At 35.9% G+C, this 20831-nt stretch overlaps 1 protein-coding gene across 1 annotated transcript in view; it reads left to right on the top strand.

Annotated features, from left to right (window-relative positions):
• Positions 1-20831, top strand: part of LOC149769596 (bridging integrator 3-like) — a 51633-nt gene that overhangs the window by 12373 nt on the left and 18429 nt on the right. The window contains exons 3-6 of the mRNA XM_089949830.1: positions 8275-8315; positions 9922-9983; positions 11232-11368; positions 19768-19808. Coding sequence (XP_089805956.1) covers positions 8275-8315; positions 9922-9983; positions 11232-11368; positions 19768-19808 — 281 coding nt within the window. The remainder of the gene's footprint in view (positions 1-8274; positions 8316-9921; positions 9984-11231; positions 11369-19767; positions 19809-20831) is intronic.

Below are 20831 nucleotides of genomic sequence, written 5' to 3'. Positions count from 1 at the left end.
GTGATATTATTTATCATTAGCATGCAGTCGCAATGTACACAGTACTCTGTATATGGTGTGATGCCACATCAACACAATCCAGGTTATATAGTGCCAAATAAGTTCAGGCCTCCTCAAAAAAGCTATACAAAACAAAGATAATGCAAACAGGGTTTAATCGCTAAATGCAAACTCAGAAGACTCATTTAAAAAGTCAAAGACGTCAGTGTTAACATAATATTGGCCACAATTCAGATCAGAAGGTTTCCTCCATTCGTTGCCTCCGGCAAACCCCACAAAAGTTGCAGATAAACACATTATGTAGGGGATATAATGATTTAGTTAATTTTGGCCCATTCTACATTCCCACAAAAGTTGCAGATAAACACATTATGTAGGGGATATAATGATTTAGTTAATTTTGACCCATTCTACATTCCCACAAAAGTTGCAGATCAACACAGCATGTAGGGGATACAATGATTTGGTTAATTTTGGCCCATTCTACATTCCCACAAAAGTTGCAGATAAACACTTTATGTAGGGGATATAATGATTTAGTTAATTTTGGCCCATTCTACATTCCCACAAAAGTTGCAGATAAACACATTATGTAGGGGATATAATGATTTGGTTAATTTTGGCCCATTCTACATTCCCACAAAAGTTGCAGATCAACACAGCATGTAGGGGATATAATGATTTGGTTAATTTTGGCCCATTCTACATTCCCACAAAAGTTGCAGATAAACACTTTATGTAGGGGATATAATGATTTAGTTAATTTTGGCCCATTCTACATTCCCACAAAAGTTGCAGATAAACACATTATGTAGGGGATATAATGATTTAGTTAATTTTGGCCCATTCTACATTCCCACAAAAGTTGCAGATCAACACAGCATGTAGGGGATATAATGATTTGGTTAATTTTGGCCCATTCTACATTCCCACAAAAGTTGCAGATAAACACAGCATGTAGGGGATATAATGATTTGGTTAATTTTGGCCCATTCTGCATTCCCACAAAAGTTGCAGATAAACACATTATGTAGGGGATATAATGATTTGGTTAATTTTGGCCCATTCTACATTCCCACAAAAGTTGCAGATAAACACTTTATGTAGGGGATATAATGATTTGGTTAATTTTGGCCCATTCTACATTCCCACAAAAGATGCAGACAAACACAGCATGTAGGGGATATAATGATTTAGTTAATTTTGGCCCATTCTGCATTCCCACAAAAGTTGCAGAGAAACACAGCATGTAGGGGATATAATGATTTGTTTAATTTTGGCCCATTCTGCATTCCCACAAAAGTTGCAGATAAACACTTTATGTAGGGGATATAATGATTTGGTTAATTTTGGCCCATTCTACATTCCCACAAAAGTTGCAGATAAACACATTATGTAGGGGATAAAATGATTTGTTTAATTTTGGCCCATTCTACATTCCCACAAAAGTTGCAGATAAACACATTATGTAGGGGATAAAATGATTTGTTTAATTTTGGCCCATTCTACATTCCCACAAAAGTTGCAGATAAACACAGCATGTATTGGGATATAATGATTTAGTTAATTTTGGCCCATTCTACATTCCCACAAAAGTTGCAGATAAACACAGCATGTAAGGGATATAATGATTTAGTTAATTTTGGCCCATTCTACATTCCCACAAAAGTTGCAGATAAACACATTATGTAGGGGATATAATGATTTGGTTAATTTTGGCCCATTCTACATTCCCACAAAAGTTGCAGATAAACACTTTATGTAGGGGATATAATGATTTAGTTAATTTTGGCCCATTCTACATTCCCACAAAAGTTGCAGATAAACACTTTATGTAGGGAATATAATTATTTAGTTAATTTTGGCCCATTCTACATTCCCACAAAAGTTGCAGATAAACACTTTATGTAGGGGATATAATGATTTGGTTAATTTTGGCCCATTCTACATTCCCACAAAAGTTGCAGATAAACACAGCATGTATAGGGATAAAATGATTTGGTTAATTTTGGCCCATTCTACATTCCCAGAAAAGTTGCAGATAAACACAGCATGTAGGGGATACAATTATTTGGTTAATTTTGGCCCATTCTACATTCCCACAAAAGTTGCAGATAAACACAGCATGTAGGGGATACAATGATTTGGTTAATTTTGGCCCATTCTACATTCCCACAAAAGTTGCAGATAAACACAGCATGTAGGGGATATAATGATTTGTTTAATTTTGGCCCATTCTGCATTCCCACAAAAGTTGCAGATAAACACATTATGTAGGGGATATAATGATTTGGTTAATTTTGGCCCATTCTACATTCCCACAAAAGTTGCAGACAAACACAGCATGTAGGGGATATAATGATTTGTTTAATTTTGGCCCATTCTGCATTCCCACAAAAGTTGCAGATAAACACTTTATGTAGGGGATATAATTATTTAGTTAATTTTGGCCCATTTTACATTCCCACAAAAGTTGCAGATAAACACTTTATGTAGGGGATATAATTATTTAGTTAATTTTGGCCCATTCTACATTCCCACAAAAGTTGCAGATAAACACATTATGTAGGGGATATAATGATTTAGTTAATGTTGGCCCATTCTACATTCCCACAAAAGTTGCAGATAAACACAGCATGTAGGGGATACAATGATTTGGTTAATTTTGGCCCATTCTACATTCCCACAAAAGTTGCAGATAAACACAGCATGTAGGGGATACAATGATTTAGTTAATTTTCAAACTAGACAGTTATATCTATTCTGGCACTAACACTATGCAAGGATTGGTATATAAACCCTTTCTGAACCTCTCTGGTAACTGATCCCTCTCCCATTCACTGCTTTTGCACTTGAGATAAAATGAACAGCAGTGTATCTATTCCTTAGGTCACAATAAAATCCTTAGACCTTTTCCTCCAAATGATATTATCTTGTTTATGAAACTGCAGACTAGCTGTTGGTTAGGTGGCATTACATACTAAGGGAGGCAACACATGAAATCCAATAGATGTCGCTAGGACAAAGCACCAATACAGCTGTTCGGTCCACCAAGGTGTAGGTGGGGTTATCGGAACCTTGGCTAGTGAAGATGAGGGATAGCAGACAGGATGCATTAAAATTCATTACAGAAACCCTTCTATTCTTGAAAAAAAAGTTGAGGAATTCCTCAAACATGAAGAAAGCATGAAAATTTCCTCAGGCTTAAAGAAAGACTACTTACTTTAAGGGAAATTGAAAATTTGATTACATGCATTTTGTAATCCCTGATACCTTCTAAATGTTCTATTAAAACATTAATCATTTCCAAGCAATGTAAGAAAGATATTGTAACACTCAACTTGAGGATGAAAATTTTGGAAGTTTAGCGAAACCAGGCCCTGACTCTTTGCTACCTATGGAAGTGACTTCCTTGGTGAAATTTGGTTCTGTGATAGACGGGGTGGTTTTGTTTTGTTCCTCATTCTAAATTTGAAATACAAATTTCAGATTCCCTTAAAATTGCAAAAATAGAAAACATAATCATGGTAAAAATGTCATTCCTCTGTTACAGATATAGGAGGAGCAGAGTTGTATAATTTATCTATTGTGAGTAATGAACAAAAGTTTCAATCAGTGCAAAGGTCTCACAATGTGAAGGTTTCACAATGCAAATGTTTCACTATCATTTCATTATAATAAGGACATGAAGGTCAAAATAAAGTATGTGTAAACATTTTCTTATCTTTTATAAATGTGAAGATTTTCTATTATCTTTTTAAATTTAAAGACAAACAAAGATGGAGTGTGGTATACAAATGATGTACTGTCAAGTGGTGTGTAAAGGAGAAAAGGAGTGGTATGTCCTAATATAATTCTAGTCCCAATTCATAACAAAAGTTTTGTTTTTTGTTGTTGTTTTAAACCATATTTAAGAAGTTCATTAGTATACTTGTGTTGGAACTGGGGTGACTATGGCCTTACCCCATTTTTTAAAATGGAAATATATGAATTCACATGTACATAGATGGCTGCCACACCCACATGTTGTCTTCTCCAAAAGAGCTGCCCCAAGTGACAAATGATATCTACTACCCACCTCTGTGTAGAATAAAGAATATAGTAAAACCTATGAAAAATCTGAAACCTTTACAAATTCAAACATAATTTTTATTGGCAATATTAGGTTCAAGTAGAAACAATTTTGTTTCCCCTTTAAATATATTTTGTGATCACATTAACATTAGGAATATAAAACTGCTACCTTCTGAATCCATTTGTCTTTTTTGACTATCATATAGACAGAGCACAAAATGCTTGCCCATTACCTCCCCTTGCCACTGACATGTGTTGCCAGATCTGTGAACACGCATGAGTTGTACCTTGCATGTACAACATGTATTTCATCAGTACCATTTAGTGTGTGTGCCATTTAGTCCAAATGTGTATAGGCTATGGATTTTGCAAAAGTCAACTAAGTAAAGAAACAAGCTGACAGTGACACTGTCACAGGTGTTCCACCCCTGCCAGGACCATTGTCTCCTTCAAGCCTGGCTCATGTCAGGACAGTTCTGTTGGAGAAGAATTTAGGCCTTTAGATGTGGAGAGAATCTTGAGACAATAAAGACCTCCATTCTGAGGGCTTATGAGGGAAAATGGAATGTTTTCACAGACTGGGGCAGAGTCAATAACATTGTTCCTTTGAGTACATCAGTCATGCAATTTGCTGACATTATTTTTCTGGCAATACAAGGAGAAAAAGATGGCAGAGGAGATATCAGTCATAAAAAATATCTATCAGATCTGCTGGCCAGTTTTGATTTGAATAGATCAAAACCCCTCACCCTGTTTCCAAAATAGAATCTGTGTTTGGTCATAACATAACTCAATTCAGATAAATGCAAGATGTCATCCCAGACCTTGCTGAAGATGTTATTGTACATAGCCTGTTTCCTGATAGCTTTAGCATGCAGGATGAGCGAGTTACAAGTCCTTTCAGTCGACCCTAAGTATCTCCAGTTCAGATCATTTTTGTTGATCCTCAAAACACAACTGGCGTTGTAGCAAAGAACTGGTTACCATCAGTGGGCAATTAGAGTTGTCATACATTACCTCTTGTTTGTGGATCAGTCAGGAACAGTGGCCATGCAAGATCCTGTCTGTACCCTCCAGCACTACCCGAAGCACATGGAGACAAGTTGTGGCAACTGCAAACAACTCTTTCTTCCCATGAAGTCAGGAAAGCTGGATATCACCTCACAAGCCCCATCTTCATGGCTTAAGTGGGTTATACACTCTAAAGTCTCAAAAGATCAGTTGTATCATGAGGATTTCAGTTCATGAAATTAGAGTGATCTGTGTGAGTCATACATTCAAATGCATCATTTTAATCCAAGACACATTGCTGTTGGTGGACATGCAGAGTCAACCTTTTCAGGGTTATAACTGGGGGATTTAGTTCCACAGAGACAAAACTTGAATCTGGTGTGTCCTGTGGCTGCAGCACATATGAACACCAGACACAATTAAACCAGCACAGCCTCTTAGCTTTGCTGGATTCACTAGTGAATTTTGACATTCAGTAATCACCTTCTTAACCTGATAAAGGTGTCATAGGTCATGTGATCATAGGTTGTGTTGTTTTTTGTTGGATAGTTCATGATGAGAATCCAATCTTTCTTCTCTAGAAAGATAGCCAAAGCATAGGGAGAATGCTCAGCATTCCTTCCTCCTTTTACTTATTCTCCTGGGGGCCCCGAGTGGCCAAGTGGTCTAAAGCGATGTCCGTCACAGATCACTGCCATCTCACCTCTGTCTGCGTGGGTTTGAGTCTCGGATTTGGCCAATGTGGGTATTTGAAAAAGCTTGCCAGTAGCTTCTCATGGGTTGGTGGTTCTTTCTGGGGTTTTCCTGGGTTCTTCCTCCACCATCAATACTGGCCGCTATGTATAGCCTATCGTGTGCTGAAAAATGGCGTTAAACCCTACAAAAACAGTAACAACTTATTCTCCTAACATTAATACGATTGGGAAATGTATTCAAAGGAGAAACCAGTTTTTCTAGTAATTGTTTCTTTGAGAATATTTACCTGATCACATTACTTAAAACCCTTCCAGCAACCCCACTATGTGAGTATCCTCATTGCTGTTTTCCTGAACTTAAAATCGAGCTACAGCTAGATGTGGCACGGGGAGGTAATGAGCAAGAGTTATTGCCATTGTTTAATGATATTGACAGAAAATTTGAATTTTTGTCTTTTAGTGGGACTGGTTTAAGGAATTTTAAGTTTATTTCTTAATCTCTGTTCATGCAAGAATCATTAAACTATATGATTGTATGCATCTTGTTTAGTATCAAATGCTTGTAACAAAAGGTCATTGTGACCTATATTTCAAAGTTTTTGCATTTAGCTCATGACCAAGTAGGTTTTTGGCACCCTGAATACATACTGTTATAAATTAAAATCATGAAACTTGTTGAGGGTACTAGTATATTGTATACTGAAAACAGCATTGTATACTGAGCTGTGGTATATCAGGAATGATCAATTTGTTTAAATAAGTTTTTTGAAAAGGAATTAAAGATGTAACACTATGCTTTACATTGTTTTTTTATTTTGGCTCATATTGTTATACATTGGTATGAGGTTTGGTCGTGGGTCCATATTGGTATTTGTTGTCTCCAGAATCATGTTATAACAATGTGTGTTATTAAATTTGGCATGTTATAACAATGTGTGTTATTAAATTTGACATGTTATAAAGAGGGAGAGCTGTAAAGCTAGAATCATCAAGCATCCGCAAATTCCTCCAGGGTAGTGTTTCCATTTCATTAACTTGATAATGCAAACTGTGATATATTTCCCTCAGCAGTTTAACTCATATTGTAAAACTGAATAGGAATTAGATGAGTGACTGCATGCTACAAGCTTTTTGTGTGATGCCTTATCGTTAGTGGTAATTATAGTTGCGTGAACATGCATGTACCAATTGACTGTCACTCAAAATTCAGATACAAAATCATTGAATGAGAACAATTTCTTTTATTTACATATAATCATCTTTTTATCACATTGTGTACGGGGCCAATCTTAACCTGTTGCTTGGAGTTTCTTTTTTTTTTGTTCTATATGTTGCGGATTTATATAAATGATATTAAGTTCGGTAGCTGCATTTTATGCCAAACTAGTTTTTAACTAGTTAAGTTGTGTTCTTTGTAGTTACTAACTATTTGCAATGAACCTGTTACCACAAAATTCTCTTCCAGTTTGTTTGGTTTTTGGGAAACCTCATTGTTATGGACTTAAATTGGTATTGATTACATGCTGTGGCATGGATGTGTTGAAAACAAGACTTAGTGTCCCTAGACTGTAAGCATACAGTGTGTTCATATGACTCTCCTTGTTTTCATTTGGGTCACATGCTCTTTTGCCTGGAAATAGTTTTAGACAAGTAGTCATGGTAACGTAACTCATTATTTTCACTTTTGTATTTTAAAGACAGTCGAATGCTGATGATGAATACTTTTATGTTAATTGAAGATCGATTCGGTTAACAACAAGAAATTTTTTGAAATTTTTTAAATGGCACATTTTGAAGTTTTAATTTTTTTTAAATGTTTGACACTGAAATGATTTAATACATTATTTCATGCTTATCAGAAGTTTATATTTGTTTAAATTACAGGATTGTAAGAAAAATAGGGTATGTACACCACTGAGGTAACTATATTGACTATAATGCTTAGGATGTGGTTTATTATAGCCCGCCTTGGTGGAAGCTCTATATAGCAATGAAACTGGCATTTTTGTGCATGTCTGAATGTCCATCTGTCCACACTCCAGATTAAGGTCCATGATAAAGTTTTATTATATTATGATCTGTGTTAAAGTGTTGTACAGTCTAGCTAAATAAAGGTAATTTAATAAAAAAAATGAGTCTCTTGTTATATGAAAAATAATTATTCCAATGGTATTTTCAGAGCCATAGAATTAAGAACTTTAGGTCCTTGCATGCATTTCTTCAAACTAGGAAATTAAATCAGATTTTTGGTTGTTGAAAGTTTAGGACCATAAAGTGGAATTTCTGGAAGCAGGGACTCTCACTACTGAAAGCTCTTATTCAGATGAATGAAAAAGTGTTCTCTATCATTTTTAATTAGTCATTCTTGTCAACAAAAAACACCTTGAAAATGTATTTAATGTATTTTTCATGTCTGTTGATCATTATGCTGTCCAAGGTAAAAGCTCATTTGGATGCATTGTACTCAAATCTGCACTTTATTCTGTCGTTGTAGGCAGAGAAGGAATTAGAGAGGGAAGTGAAAAGACTTGAAGAGTAAGTAATCATTGATGTATTGTAACTAAATGACTGGATTATTTTATTCCTGTTAAAATTTACTTTGATAAAGAACCAGAATACTAGGACTTAATTAGTTGTTTTTATGGTTTTGATAACGATTATATTTTTTTGTTGTTACTGAAATTAAATGGTAGGAGAAGGAAGATGTATTAATGTTTCCACAACAGGATCATTGTTCGTTGGGTTTTTTAATTTACGGTTTATGATAACCACAAAATCAATGATAATTGTTACTCATGATAATTTAAAATTGGTAACAAAACAATTGGTACCCTTTTAACAATAGAAGCTTCAAAGGATTTGGAAGAGACAAAATATAAAAATATATTCAAAGCTGCTTCTAATTGTTTAGTAGGTGTATTTCTTGTATTTATATTCTTTGCAGTATGTGTTTCTTCCTTTGCTTATATTTGTATGTAATGGTCAGCTAATTAGTGTTACTCCTCCTGAATGGACGGTCATATCGACATGACGCTCTCTCTCACTAAGAGACTTCTTGTGATATCTAGTTGGTCTTAATGAAAATGGTGCTGCTCAGACAATCAATATGACCAGTCTTGAAAATCTTATTATCTATACTTCAGCTGAAGGGATGGTTATTTCTACATGGTTATTTTTACTGAAAGACTTCGTATGATATGTAGCTGGTCTTATATGAAAATGGTGCCTCTTGGACACCCAGTAATGCTGTGATAGTGGCCATCTTGAAAATCTTGTTATTGCTGATCCTTTTGAAAGGATGGTCATTTCAACATGGTGTTTTTCACGAAAAGACTTCTTGTGATGTCTGGTTGGTCCTAAATGATGATCTGATGTCTTATATGGCTGCTACAGTGACCATGTTATACATTTTATTATTTCTAATCCACCAGAACGAAAAGTAATATTGCAATGGGGTTTCACTTCAAGGCTTCACTAGTTGGTTGTAAATGAAAATTGTGCCAATTCAACTTCTAATATGACTGCCGCAATGGCCATCTTGAAATTGTTGTTATCTCTCTTTTTTCTGGGTGGCTGGTCATATCAGCATTATGATTTCACCAAAAGACTTCTTTTAGTGTCAAATTGGTACTAATGGAAATTGATTTCACCAAAAGACTTCTTCTAGTGGCAAATTGGTACTAATGGAAGTTGATTTCACCAAAAGACTTCTTTTAGTGTCAGATTGGTACTAATGGAAATTGATTTCATCAAAATACTTCTTTTAGTGTTGAATTTCTACTAATGGAAATGGTTGTTTAGCTCATTTTTCATTAAATGTATTTATAAACAAGACCAACAGCATTCTTAATTTTGTGCACTCATATGCAAACATACACTGATGTTCTCTCATAATTGTACTCCCTATATCTCTCTTTTCTCACAAGCACCTAGAAAAAGACATTTTTTTCAAGTCTATGTAAACCTCAGAGATTGAGAGCCTGCCAAATCCACACAGAAAATTTGGTCCCAAGGTTTTTCACTTTTTAGGGTTTCAGTGTATTGTTCTTATTTATACTGTCACATTATTTACACATTTATTTTATTTTTACTTATATTGTTATCATATTTTAATTTATACTATTATATTATATTTTTCCAGATTGGATGAAGCAAGCAGGAAGTTGTACAAGGACATGAAAAGATGTGTGGAGGCAAATAATGGTAGGAGACTTCATCAGGAAGTGCTTTTAGCTGATAAATCTGTAGGGTTAAAAACATGTCAGATTGAGTACTAATAGGATACCGTCCTCACTCGGTTGTATGTCCATGCCATTAATCTATTATCAAGAGTTGATAAGGTCATGCAAGTATTGACCGTCTTTTCTGAATGTATGAGGCATGCTTATGAGAACAGTCAGTTTCATAGGAGACTTTTATTTTGGCATTCATAGCAATGAACTTAAAATGATGCAGAAACAGCTTTTAGGTGTATACTCAAATAGAATGAAAATGTACAAGTAATAATAGATTTGGCAACATCTTTATTTATATGTATACAGTATTGTTACTATGTATTTTTCTACTTCAGATATGCTACCCAATCATAATATTTTAGGAGATTTTCTACTACCTCGTAAATCCAGCAATCCTAGGCTAAAGCTTTTTAGCTATTTGCCCACATAGGTGGTGGTTTGATAGAGTGACCTCCCCTTGATACAGATATTGGTACCAAATACTGTGAATACTCCAGTTTCTACTTCTGTTCTTGCTGAGTAGTGCCTCCAAGTCATTACTGGTGTAATAATGTCTGCATCAAGTTATATACTTGGAATGCATCTATTCATTACTGATATAATAATGTCTGCACCAGATTGGATACTTGGAGTACATTAATTCATTACCGATATTATAATGTCATTACTGATATAACAATGTCAACATCAGATGGGATACTTAGGGTATATCTGTGTCATTAATGGTATAATAATGTCAACATCAGATGGGATACTTAGGGTATATCTGTGTCATTAATGGTATAATACTGTCAACATCAGATGGGATACTTAGGGTATATCTGAGTCATTAATGGTATAATAATGTTAACATCAGATTTGATACATTTAGTATAGATCTGTGTCATTGACTATATTATAATGACCACATCACATCAAATACTTGGGATGCATCTGAGTTGTTACTGGTATAATAATGTTGTTTAATACCATTTTTCAATACATGATATATATGGTGGCCACCATACAAGTATATTTGATGGAGAATTTCTCCCAGCAGACTAACAAGGATACCTAACTAGAGAATTATGGAAATTTTATTCTAATTTTGTTGTCAGTGAACTTGCAGACTATAATTATGAGCTTGAGTTTATGTATGAAATAATTGGTCTGGTTATGTATCATAAGATTAGACCATTTCAGTTTATGTATGAAATGCTTTGTGGTGACATTTCAGCCCTGTCCAAAGTGGAGCACAAGATAGTGCAGGACTTGTCAATTAGCGGGCTTAACCAGCAGGAGGACGAGTTCCGTTTTCACATTGAACAATGGAGCCATGCCCTTGATAGTCTAGAGAGATATCGGATGGAGATGGTAATCTCACTGCATAACTTTTATAGAGAAAAACATTAACATTTCACTCTACTCAATTACTAATGTGCAATTTCGAAGAAGAAATGGCAGATGTATGTGAATAGACTTTCTTTCATGCATGCACATGTTTATTGATGTTTACAGTACCTAAATCTTTCTTCATCAAGTTCTACTCACTCTCATTATTCTGATATGTCCAACAAAAATCCTTTGAATTAACTCAACTTTTATATAAAGCATACCCTCATTATAAGGATGCTCACTACTATATGGTTCCTTTTATAAGGCAAGTGTGTTCATGGATCCCATTTAATCAAGTGGTAGCAGAATCATGTGTATAATGTACTTCATTTTTAGGCAGTGTTGTGGTTCTCACTAACAGTGTTATAATGAGGGAGTATCATATCATGTACTTCATTATAAGGCAGTTTCACTATAAGACAGCATACTTAGTGGTTTGCATGGACAGTATTATAATGAAGGAGTACTGTATAATATAGTTCATTATAAGGTATAATAATTATAAGACAGTACTCCATGGTTCTCTAGGACAGCATTTAAATGAAGGAGCATCATATCATTTACTTCATTATAAGGCAGTTTCACTTTAAGACAGCATACTTAGTGGTTTGCATGAACAGTATTATAATGAGGGAGTACTGTATGATGTAGTTCATTATAAGGTCTAATAATTATAAGACAGTACTCCATGGTTCTCTGGGACATCATTAAAATGAGGTAGTACTGTATGATGTACTTAATAGGTGGTCCCACTAGAAGTCAGTATACTCTATGGTTCTTTGTTTATCATGTACTTCATTAAAAGGTGGTCTCACTGTAAGGCAGTATGCTCCATGACTCTTATGGACAGTATTATAATATGGGAGTACCGCTCCAGTGGCCTAGTCTTTAGAGCAGGAGGTTGCGGGTTCAAACCCTGGCCGAGTCATACCAAAGACTTAAAAAATTGGTATTAACAGCTGCCTCGCTTGGTGCTCAGCATTAAGAGGTTAGTGTTAGGACTGGGCATCCTGGTGTCAAGATAATGTGACTGGGTGGGGCATCATGCTACATGTCTGTGGCATGATGCCCCAGTGCTAGACATCACTATGAACTGTCACACTGCAGACATTGTAGCGATATGACTGATTTTGTTTTAAAGCTACATTAAAAATCTAAATCACACACACACACATTAATATGGGAGTACTTTATAAAACATATAGAACTGTAGATAACTTTTCAGAAATCATTGTAATCGTGGAGTTCGATGATGTTCAAATATTTTACATAAGCAAGTTACTTTGAAACAGTGACTTGTCCTGATTTGATTTTTAACTCCATTAATGTGATTGGATATGTGAGTTATGCAACTGTCGTGTGAAAACGTCAGTAAACAAAGGTTTCAGTTCATTTCAGAGGGTGGTTTGAATATTTAGGGTTCTGATAAACAGACTTATAAAGTTGGCTCATGTAATGATGACTAACTTGGTTGCAAGCAATATCAGGTCTCCATTGAATATGTTCCCCAATCACAATATGATAGGAATATGAGTCCACTACTGTGTGAGTCTAGCCCTAATAAAAGACAAAAATTGTCTTTTCATGTCTAATTCCAATAGACAAAGGGCAATAACTCGTGTCTGTTACTTCCCCTTGGCACTGCCAGGTGTCACAAGTTTTTAGCTTTGCTATTGTACTGATCACATCGTACAGTTTAATAACCGATAATCCAAGCCAATTTTGTGTTATAATTGAACATTCCTTTTTGGATATGTTGTGTGGATTAGTTATTCTGCTGCAGGTTTTATACTTTGTTTTTCAATTTTTGCTGACTCTGAATGCTTTTTCACCTTTAATGACTTTGCCTTTTTATGACTATATCACACCACCCTGTCTTTGACCTCTGCAAGGTCATTATGAGTTAGCATGACTTTGAATTTTTCACTACCTTCATTCATAATGGAGTTGGTTGTAGTGTGTTATTAACATGCTGCATTGCTAATTTATGCTTTGTTTTTCCCTTCTTGTGTAGTTTCAGTAGAATGGTTAACTAAATAGTTTTTAATGCATAAATTCAAAGTATAGTCAATAAGTTTTGAGTGCAACACTGTCTTTTTTTATTCCTTCATTAGTAATGGGGAATATGTTTAAATTAGCAAGTTAGTAACTTGATGAATTACAATAAAACCTGTTATGGGAGACTGCTACTTCTGCCAACAGAAAATGGTCTCACAAGACAGGTGGTCTCTCATAACAGGTTTGTACAAAGAGACTAGTTTCCAAGGTCCAGTTTCAGAACAATTTAAAGAAAAATAACCACAATCACTGTACATATATTCTATTTTTTATTAATAGTTCTTGCTAAAATATTGTATGCATTCATATAAAAACAAAATTTTATAGCAATAAAGATATACTTCGATCATTAAACATGAAATCACATTTACATTTGAATATCACATTATTAGCATATGAAATCATTTCTGATTTACTCCTTTTCCTTTATAACACCCTAAATTTCTTTTACCAACGTTCAGATTGCTATTTTGCGAGTGGTCTGCTCTTTTTCACTTCTTTCAGTTACAATAATTACTTTCTCCAGTATTAAAATTTGTCTCTTTTTAGTTGGAGGTTCACCCATTGTTATTAAGGTACTAAGTGTTCAGTTGTAATATCAACGATAAAGATGGTTTTGACTGGGCTTTGGGAAAGTACAAAAAATCTATACATGTACATTGCATATCTAACAATTCATTTTAAAAAAAGAAAGTTATCTCAGCCAGAAACAGAATCATTTACTCAGAGACAAAAGTCAGTGGCTTAATTTAAAGAAGACATACAGGGATTAACTCTGTAAACAAAGTGTGTAACCTGGTCACATCAACTTGAATAGATGACAGTTTGCTGATTGGGATGTAATCACTGTAACTATCAATCGAATCCCGCAAATGATTCTCTCTTGCTGGTTTAATATACAAAGACCTTATTCACCCCCAGGCAATATGGATTAACTCTAAAGACAAACAATATACGCGACACCATTAATTTTGGTACTAAATTGCAATTTGCTGCATGTGTATTAGCCTTGTTTATGGACTGTATCATCTATCACCACTAACCAGAATCCTTTTCCTTTTTTGCTTGTTTTTGATCAGAACAATCATTACTAATCAAGCGGTCATTGTTACAAATGATTTCATATAAGTCAGTGGTGTCTATGTTCTCGCAGTATGGTTGTTCATATGGATACTGGGTTCTACTCGTACATAAGGGTACTAGCTATGATAAAGCTTGGATTAGGCTTAGTGCAGTCTGGAATAATCTACATGTACTTTAGTCTGGTTTACAATAGAAACTATAAAACACTATGAACATACTTAAAAAATATCAGATATTGGTAGCCAGCCAATATTTTTCTTTTTTCTTTTTAGACTGGTATAAGTGGTCATTGTTACAGAGAGTAAATAAAGGTCGGTGGAATTTATCCCTGTTTTTGCGATGCGGTTGTTTATAGCAGTGTCAGAATTCATATTTTGCCAAGATATCGTGGTAGCTGGTTGCATTCAGCAGGTGGTCGCTCATGACAGCGTTTATATAATAAAATCGATCTGTGCATTACGATTGTGGTTGGAAATTACAGGTGGTTGCTTATAGCAGAGGCTGCTCATAACAGGTTTGATTGTACTAATTTATTCTTTGCTTTCTCTTCTTGTGTCATCTCAGCAGAATGTATTTAATGCTATATATGCAATTTCAGAGCATGGAAGTCTACCATGAATTTTGTTTTGCTTATACTAAGTATACACTGTCTGTGATACACACCATCTGTAATATGTGGTCGGAGGAATTCTCAGCTACTGTATTAGATTGTTAGTCACATACTGATTTGTTCATCTGTGCTTTGTTTTGTTTTCTTGTGTAGTTTCAGGAGAAAGATTGACTAATTGCATGAAATGCATGTTCAAAGCAGTAGTCCATTTGACATTGAAGGGAAAGAGAGATGGATAAGTCAGGGAAGGCAACCTATGGTTCATTGTTGGTGATACCAACTCAGTGGGGAGTACTCCCCAATTTGAGGCAGGGCAGTGATCGTAAGCCCCACCACTCTGCATGTCCGAGCATGGCCTTCAGGCCTGTAAGTCAGAGCGCATGGGGTTCATACCGGGTCAGTTGGATCCACTGTACCATTACTTGCATTCCAGCCATCACCAACTATCCAGCACAGGAAACCATTTGAGAAGATAGCCCAGCCAACTGGTTCATTGCTTGCATTTCTGACTCATTGGGAGGGGGGGTGTTTCCCAATTTTAGGCAACCCCATTAGTGTTAGAACCCTTGTATGTCCCAGCATGGTCTTGAGGCCTATAAGTCAGGATTCATGGAGTTTGTACTGGATCTATTGGATCCCATGCATAATAAAACAACACTGTTGCTGTCCATCCAACCATCACTGGCTGTATGGCCATTCCATTGTGGGCACCTTTTCATTGAATTGATCCAGTCAACTATGATTTACAGGAATCTTCATGACAGATCTGTCTGTCTAACCATACCGCCAACAACATACATTTTCTATGATGGAGATTTCATTGAGAAACCTGTCTGTCCAGCTAGGCCCTTGGAGCGGCAGGTAGCAATGATAAACCATATTCTATAGCACCAGCAGTACAACCAGTTACTAGGCAAACCAGCTGGCATTGCCAGGCTTATGTGTGTTCACTGTTTGGTCACAAGGGATAGCTAGTGATGTTTTCATAGGGATGGAATTGAGTCTTCATACCACCAGGTATGTCTTCTCCAGATTAGCAGTTAAACCCAGATTGGGTCTTGATACACAGTGAGTGTGACGAAACGCCTTCAAATCCACAATCCTTCACATCATACTCAGATCTGACCATGGAATGGACTGAAGTTTAGCGTTCAAGCCACCATTGAGGACATTTATAGGGTGTAGGCTCCTTTAGAATGCCCTCCATCCCTAATGGTAATCAGTAGATCTATATGAGTCTAGATTAGGAGGAAGAGATGCCATCCTCCTGGTTCTTTCCCCAGTCAGACAGACTTAAGGCGACAGACACCTTTAGTATTGATCTCCCAGCATTTGACAAGAATATAGCAGCTGTTCATATGTCCACTCATCTGTTTTATAAGGTGTACAGATGTGTTACATGTCTATCAGAGCTGGTTCTGGATGTTGTTGCACCTTCAGCAGACTTGATCCTCTTTGGCAATTTTTTTTATGCCGACATTGCGAGCACAATGGCAGCCTTTTTCAAGTCCCCCCAATCAAGATGTTATGATCACACCTGTCATGTTTCCACATGCAGGATAAGGAAGCCCTGCATAGTGGGGCAGCCCAGGTTGGCTGACCATGGTAATCTTGCTGGAGAAGCCCTAAGCGAAAACAACGTTATGTACTGATGCTAGCATGCACATTTGGGGTGCCCACCTATTGCAGGCCTTCATTATTGTCAATGGCCAGTGGGAACCAGGAGAACAGCCTCTACAAATCAACTTCCCAGAAATTAAGGTAGCTACCAGTGCATTTCATTTATGTAAACATTGACTCTCAGACAAAATGGTTCTCATTAGATCTGACCTATCTTCTCAAACAGGGAGGCACCATATCACCTGACCTGTGTGTTCAGATTTAGCAGTTTCTACACTGGTTTGACGATCTCCATATGAACATAAAAGTCACTGATCTACTTCTTCTAGCAATACATCTGCTGCTGAGGAAGATTCTGGCCAACCCAAATCTTCTCCAGCAATGACAGTCATGGGTGGTCCTTCCCTGCCTGAACTGTCATCCTCTTCTACACACTTGGCTTTTATCAGGACAGCCTTGTGAGACAAATGGTTTAAACCTTCAGTTGTGTTGAGAATCTCAAAAGCATAAAGGCCTCTCCAGTATAAAGGCTTACGAGGACAAGTGGCATGTTTTCAGGGACTGGTGACATACCAACAACATCATGCCTTAGTGTGCCTCAATCCCTCAACTGGCCAACTTTTTTCTCTGGCTCTGGGAGGTGAAACAGTTGGCCCCAGTCTCTCAAAGTCTATCATCCCATGACATTGGACACATTCCAGCATCTTGGCAGGCATGATATCAGCCAATCGGATCTTTAACCCTTTTTGGTCTATGTTTCCAAATATAATCAGTCCTGAGTTTTAACATGGTTTGATTCAAATTCATTCAGAACTCTAGCCCACAATTTGATGAAGTCACTGTCATACTTCAAGTCATGTTTCCTGATAGCTTTAGCTTCCACGTGCAGGATAAGCAAGTCACATGTTGACCTGAGCTCTCTTCAGTTCAGATCGGAAGGTTCAGTGGTTCTCTTGACACAACCAAGCTTTGTAGCCCAAAATAAATTATCATTGGTTGGTGACCAAGAGTCATAACTCATTTAATCTCTTCCATGGACAAGTCGAGAACAGCAGCCATGCAAAAAGCAGTACTTGAAACACACAGAGACAATTTATGGCACACACAAACACCTCTTCCTTCCAATTTGAGCCAGAATACACTCAGCCACATCAGTCACAAGTAGACATGTTGTGTACACTCAGCCATATCAGTCACAAGTAGACGTGTTGTGTACACTCAGCCATATCAGCCACAAGTAGACATGTTGTGCACACTCAGCCATATCAGTCACAAGTAGACATGTTGTGTACACTCAGCAATATCAGCCACAAGTAGACATGTTGTGCACACAGCCACATCAGAGTCATAATTAGATCATAATGTGCATAATCAGTAACATCAAAGAGTCAAAGGTAGACTTATGCAACCATTAGAGAATCTTAGGTAGACAACATGTTGTTCACACTCAGCCACATCAGAGTGTCATAGGTAGACATGATGTGCACACTCAGCCACATCAGAATGCCATAGGTAGACATGTGCACACTCAGCCACATCAGTGTCACACGTAGACATGATGTGCACACAGCCACATAAGAGTGTCATAGGTAGACATGATGTGCACACTCAGACACATCAGAGTGTCATAGGTAGACATGATGTGCACACTCAACCACATCAGTGTCATAGGTAGACATGATGTGCACACATCCACATCACAGTGTCATAGGTAGACATGATGTGCACACTCAGCTACATCAGAATGTCATAGATAGACATGATGTGCACACAGCCACATCAGAGTGTCATAGGTAGATCATAAATCCAAATAGGTAAGTAAACTTTTGTCAATAAGTTTTAGCATGTGGAGCAAACTTGGATCAGGTTTGTTGTAATGGTCAGTTTGTTTTTGTAATTTGCACTCATGTGAACAATGGGTGTTTGCGTTAGCAATTAAATATGTTCCATAGTAACAGTCGATGTTTGTGTTAGCATTTAAATATGTTCCATATTAACCGTGTTTGTGTTAGCATTTAAATATGTTCCATAGTAACAGTCAGTGTTCGTTTTAGCATTTAAATATGTTCCATAGTAACCGTGTTTGTGTTAGCATTTAAATATGTTCCATAGTATCAGTGTTTGTGTTAGCATTTAAATATCTTCCATAGTAACAGTCAGTGTTCGTATTAGCATTTTAATATGTTCCATAGTAACCGTGTTTGTGTTAGCATTTAAATATGTTCCATAGTAACAGTCAGTGTTCGTATTAGCATTTAAATATGTTCCATAGTAACCGTGTTTGTGTTAGCATTTAAATATGTTCCATAGTAACAGTCAGTGTTTGTGTTAGCATTTAAATATGTTCCATAGTAACAGTCAGTGTTTGTGTTAGCATTTAAATATGTTCCATAGTAACAGTCAGTGTTTGTGTTAGCATTTAAATATGTTCCACAGTAACCGTGTTTGTGTTAGCATTTAAATATGTTCCATAGTAACCGTGTTTGTGTTAGCATTTAAATATGTTCCATAGTAACAGTCAGTGTTTGTGTTAGCATTTAAATATGTTCCATAGTAACATTCAGTGTTTGTGTTAGCATTTAAATATGTTCCATAGTAACCGTGTTTGCGTTAGCATTTAAATATGTTCCATAGTAACAGTGTTTGTGTTAGCATTTAAATATGTTCCATAGTAACATTCTCATTTATTAGTGTGTACCAACATTTCTGATAATTATTTAATATTCTTTTATAACAAATATCATTGTAATGCAAGTTAACTATATGCATTCAAGAATGATTATCACCCTAGTATTGACAATGTAGGTCACCCAGACCTATCTAAAAATAAAATGATCCTATACTGGCAGATGAAATGACAATCAAGCTGTATTGCTTAACATGATAGATACCAAAACATAGATACAAGATAAAAGAAATTTTATATAATATTGGTAATCTCGATAACATTCAAACACTAGGTCAAGATGACCTATTTTAACAACCAAGCCTTTGTGTTTTATTTCAGAATTCCAATGCTCAGAGGACTGTTGTAGAGCCAATGAAAAAGTAAGTATTTATTTGACACATTAATTACATCAATTAACTCCATTGTTGTGTTTTTATGTAAAAAGGAGATGTAAAATGTTAAAGCTTGGCTAGTAGGTCAGTATAATTAGTGTACAGTGGTCCCCCTTTTATACAACCGCCCCTTTTACACTGGGAAAGCGGCCTTATAAGATGGGTGGCCTTTCTAGACATGGGACTATATTTGTGAGATGAAATGTATATGTATATATATGTGTATATAGTAGGAAATTTACTTACAACTTAAATCAGTTAATATCTTCATTTAAAAGTAGCATTAATTATTAAAATGTTCTTCTTGTCTTAAAAACAGTTATTTCAAGGTAACATAAATTAATAGTTCTTATTCTTAGATGCAGAATGTGAGTGGGGTATTGTTGGTTTGCACATTTGAAAACCATTCGAAAACATTATATAAATCTTGGTACATTTATTGTTTTGTATTTAAAATAATTTTCTTTCCATTTATTCCATTTTTCCACTGTTACAGAATATTTTCCTTATCTTTTACAATCGTTTTTGTTTGAGTCTCCAAACAAAATTTGTTGGCAGGTGAAATCCACCCATTATCGTCAAGTCGAATAACTTATACTTTATCTTCTAAAGTATTATTTCTTTGTTCATGTGATGACATGTTAAAGTTTTGCAGCAATTTACTCCTATGTTACTAGTTGTACAGTACTGCAGTTTAATTTTGCAAATGAAATGCCTTGTTCCAAAGGAAGTGATACAATTACTGTCACATGAATGTCTGGTCTTTGTCTGGTACCCTGTTTTGTTCAAAGTTAATTTCTGTGTGCGTGTTAATCTCCAGAATCTATATTTAGCCTAGCCTATCTGACCATGTTATGATCTTGACATTTACATCCAGTCATAATCGTCAATTACAACAAAAAATAGTCTTGTCATGTGAAGCCCAAAACTCTATACAAACATTGCTGACCCCATTTCTATTCTGATCATGTTATATTCTTGACAATTACGTCCTGTCGTAATTGTCACTTT

The sequence above is a fragment of the Sinohyriopsis cumingii genome, unplaced genomic scaffold, assembly GCF_028554795.1.
Source record: "Sinohyriopsis cumingii isolate HCF-2022 unplaced genomic scaffold, ASM2855479v2 utg003568l, whole genome shotgun sequence".
Classification (NCBI taxonomy): Eukaryota; Metazoa; Mollusca; class Bivalvia; order Unionida; family Unionidae; genus Sinohyriopsis; species Sinohyriopsis cumingii.
Note: the sequence above shows the minus strand (reverse complement) of the source record. Positions and strands in the feature narration are given on the sequence as shown.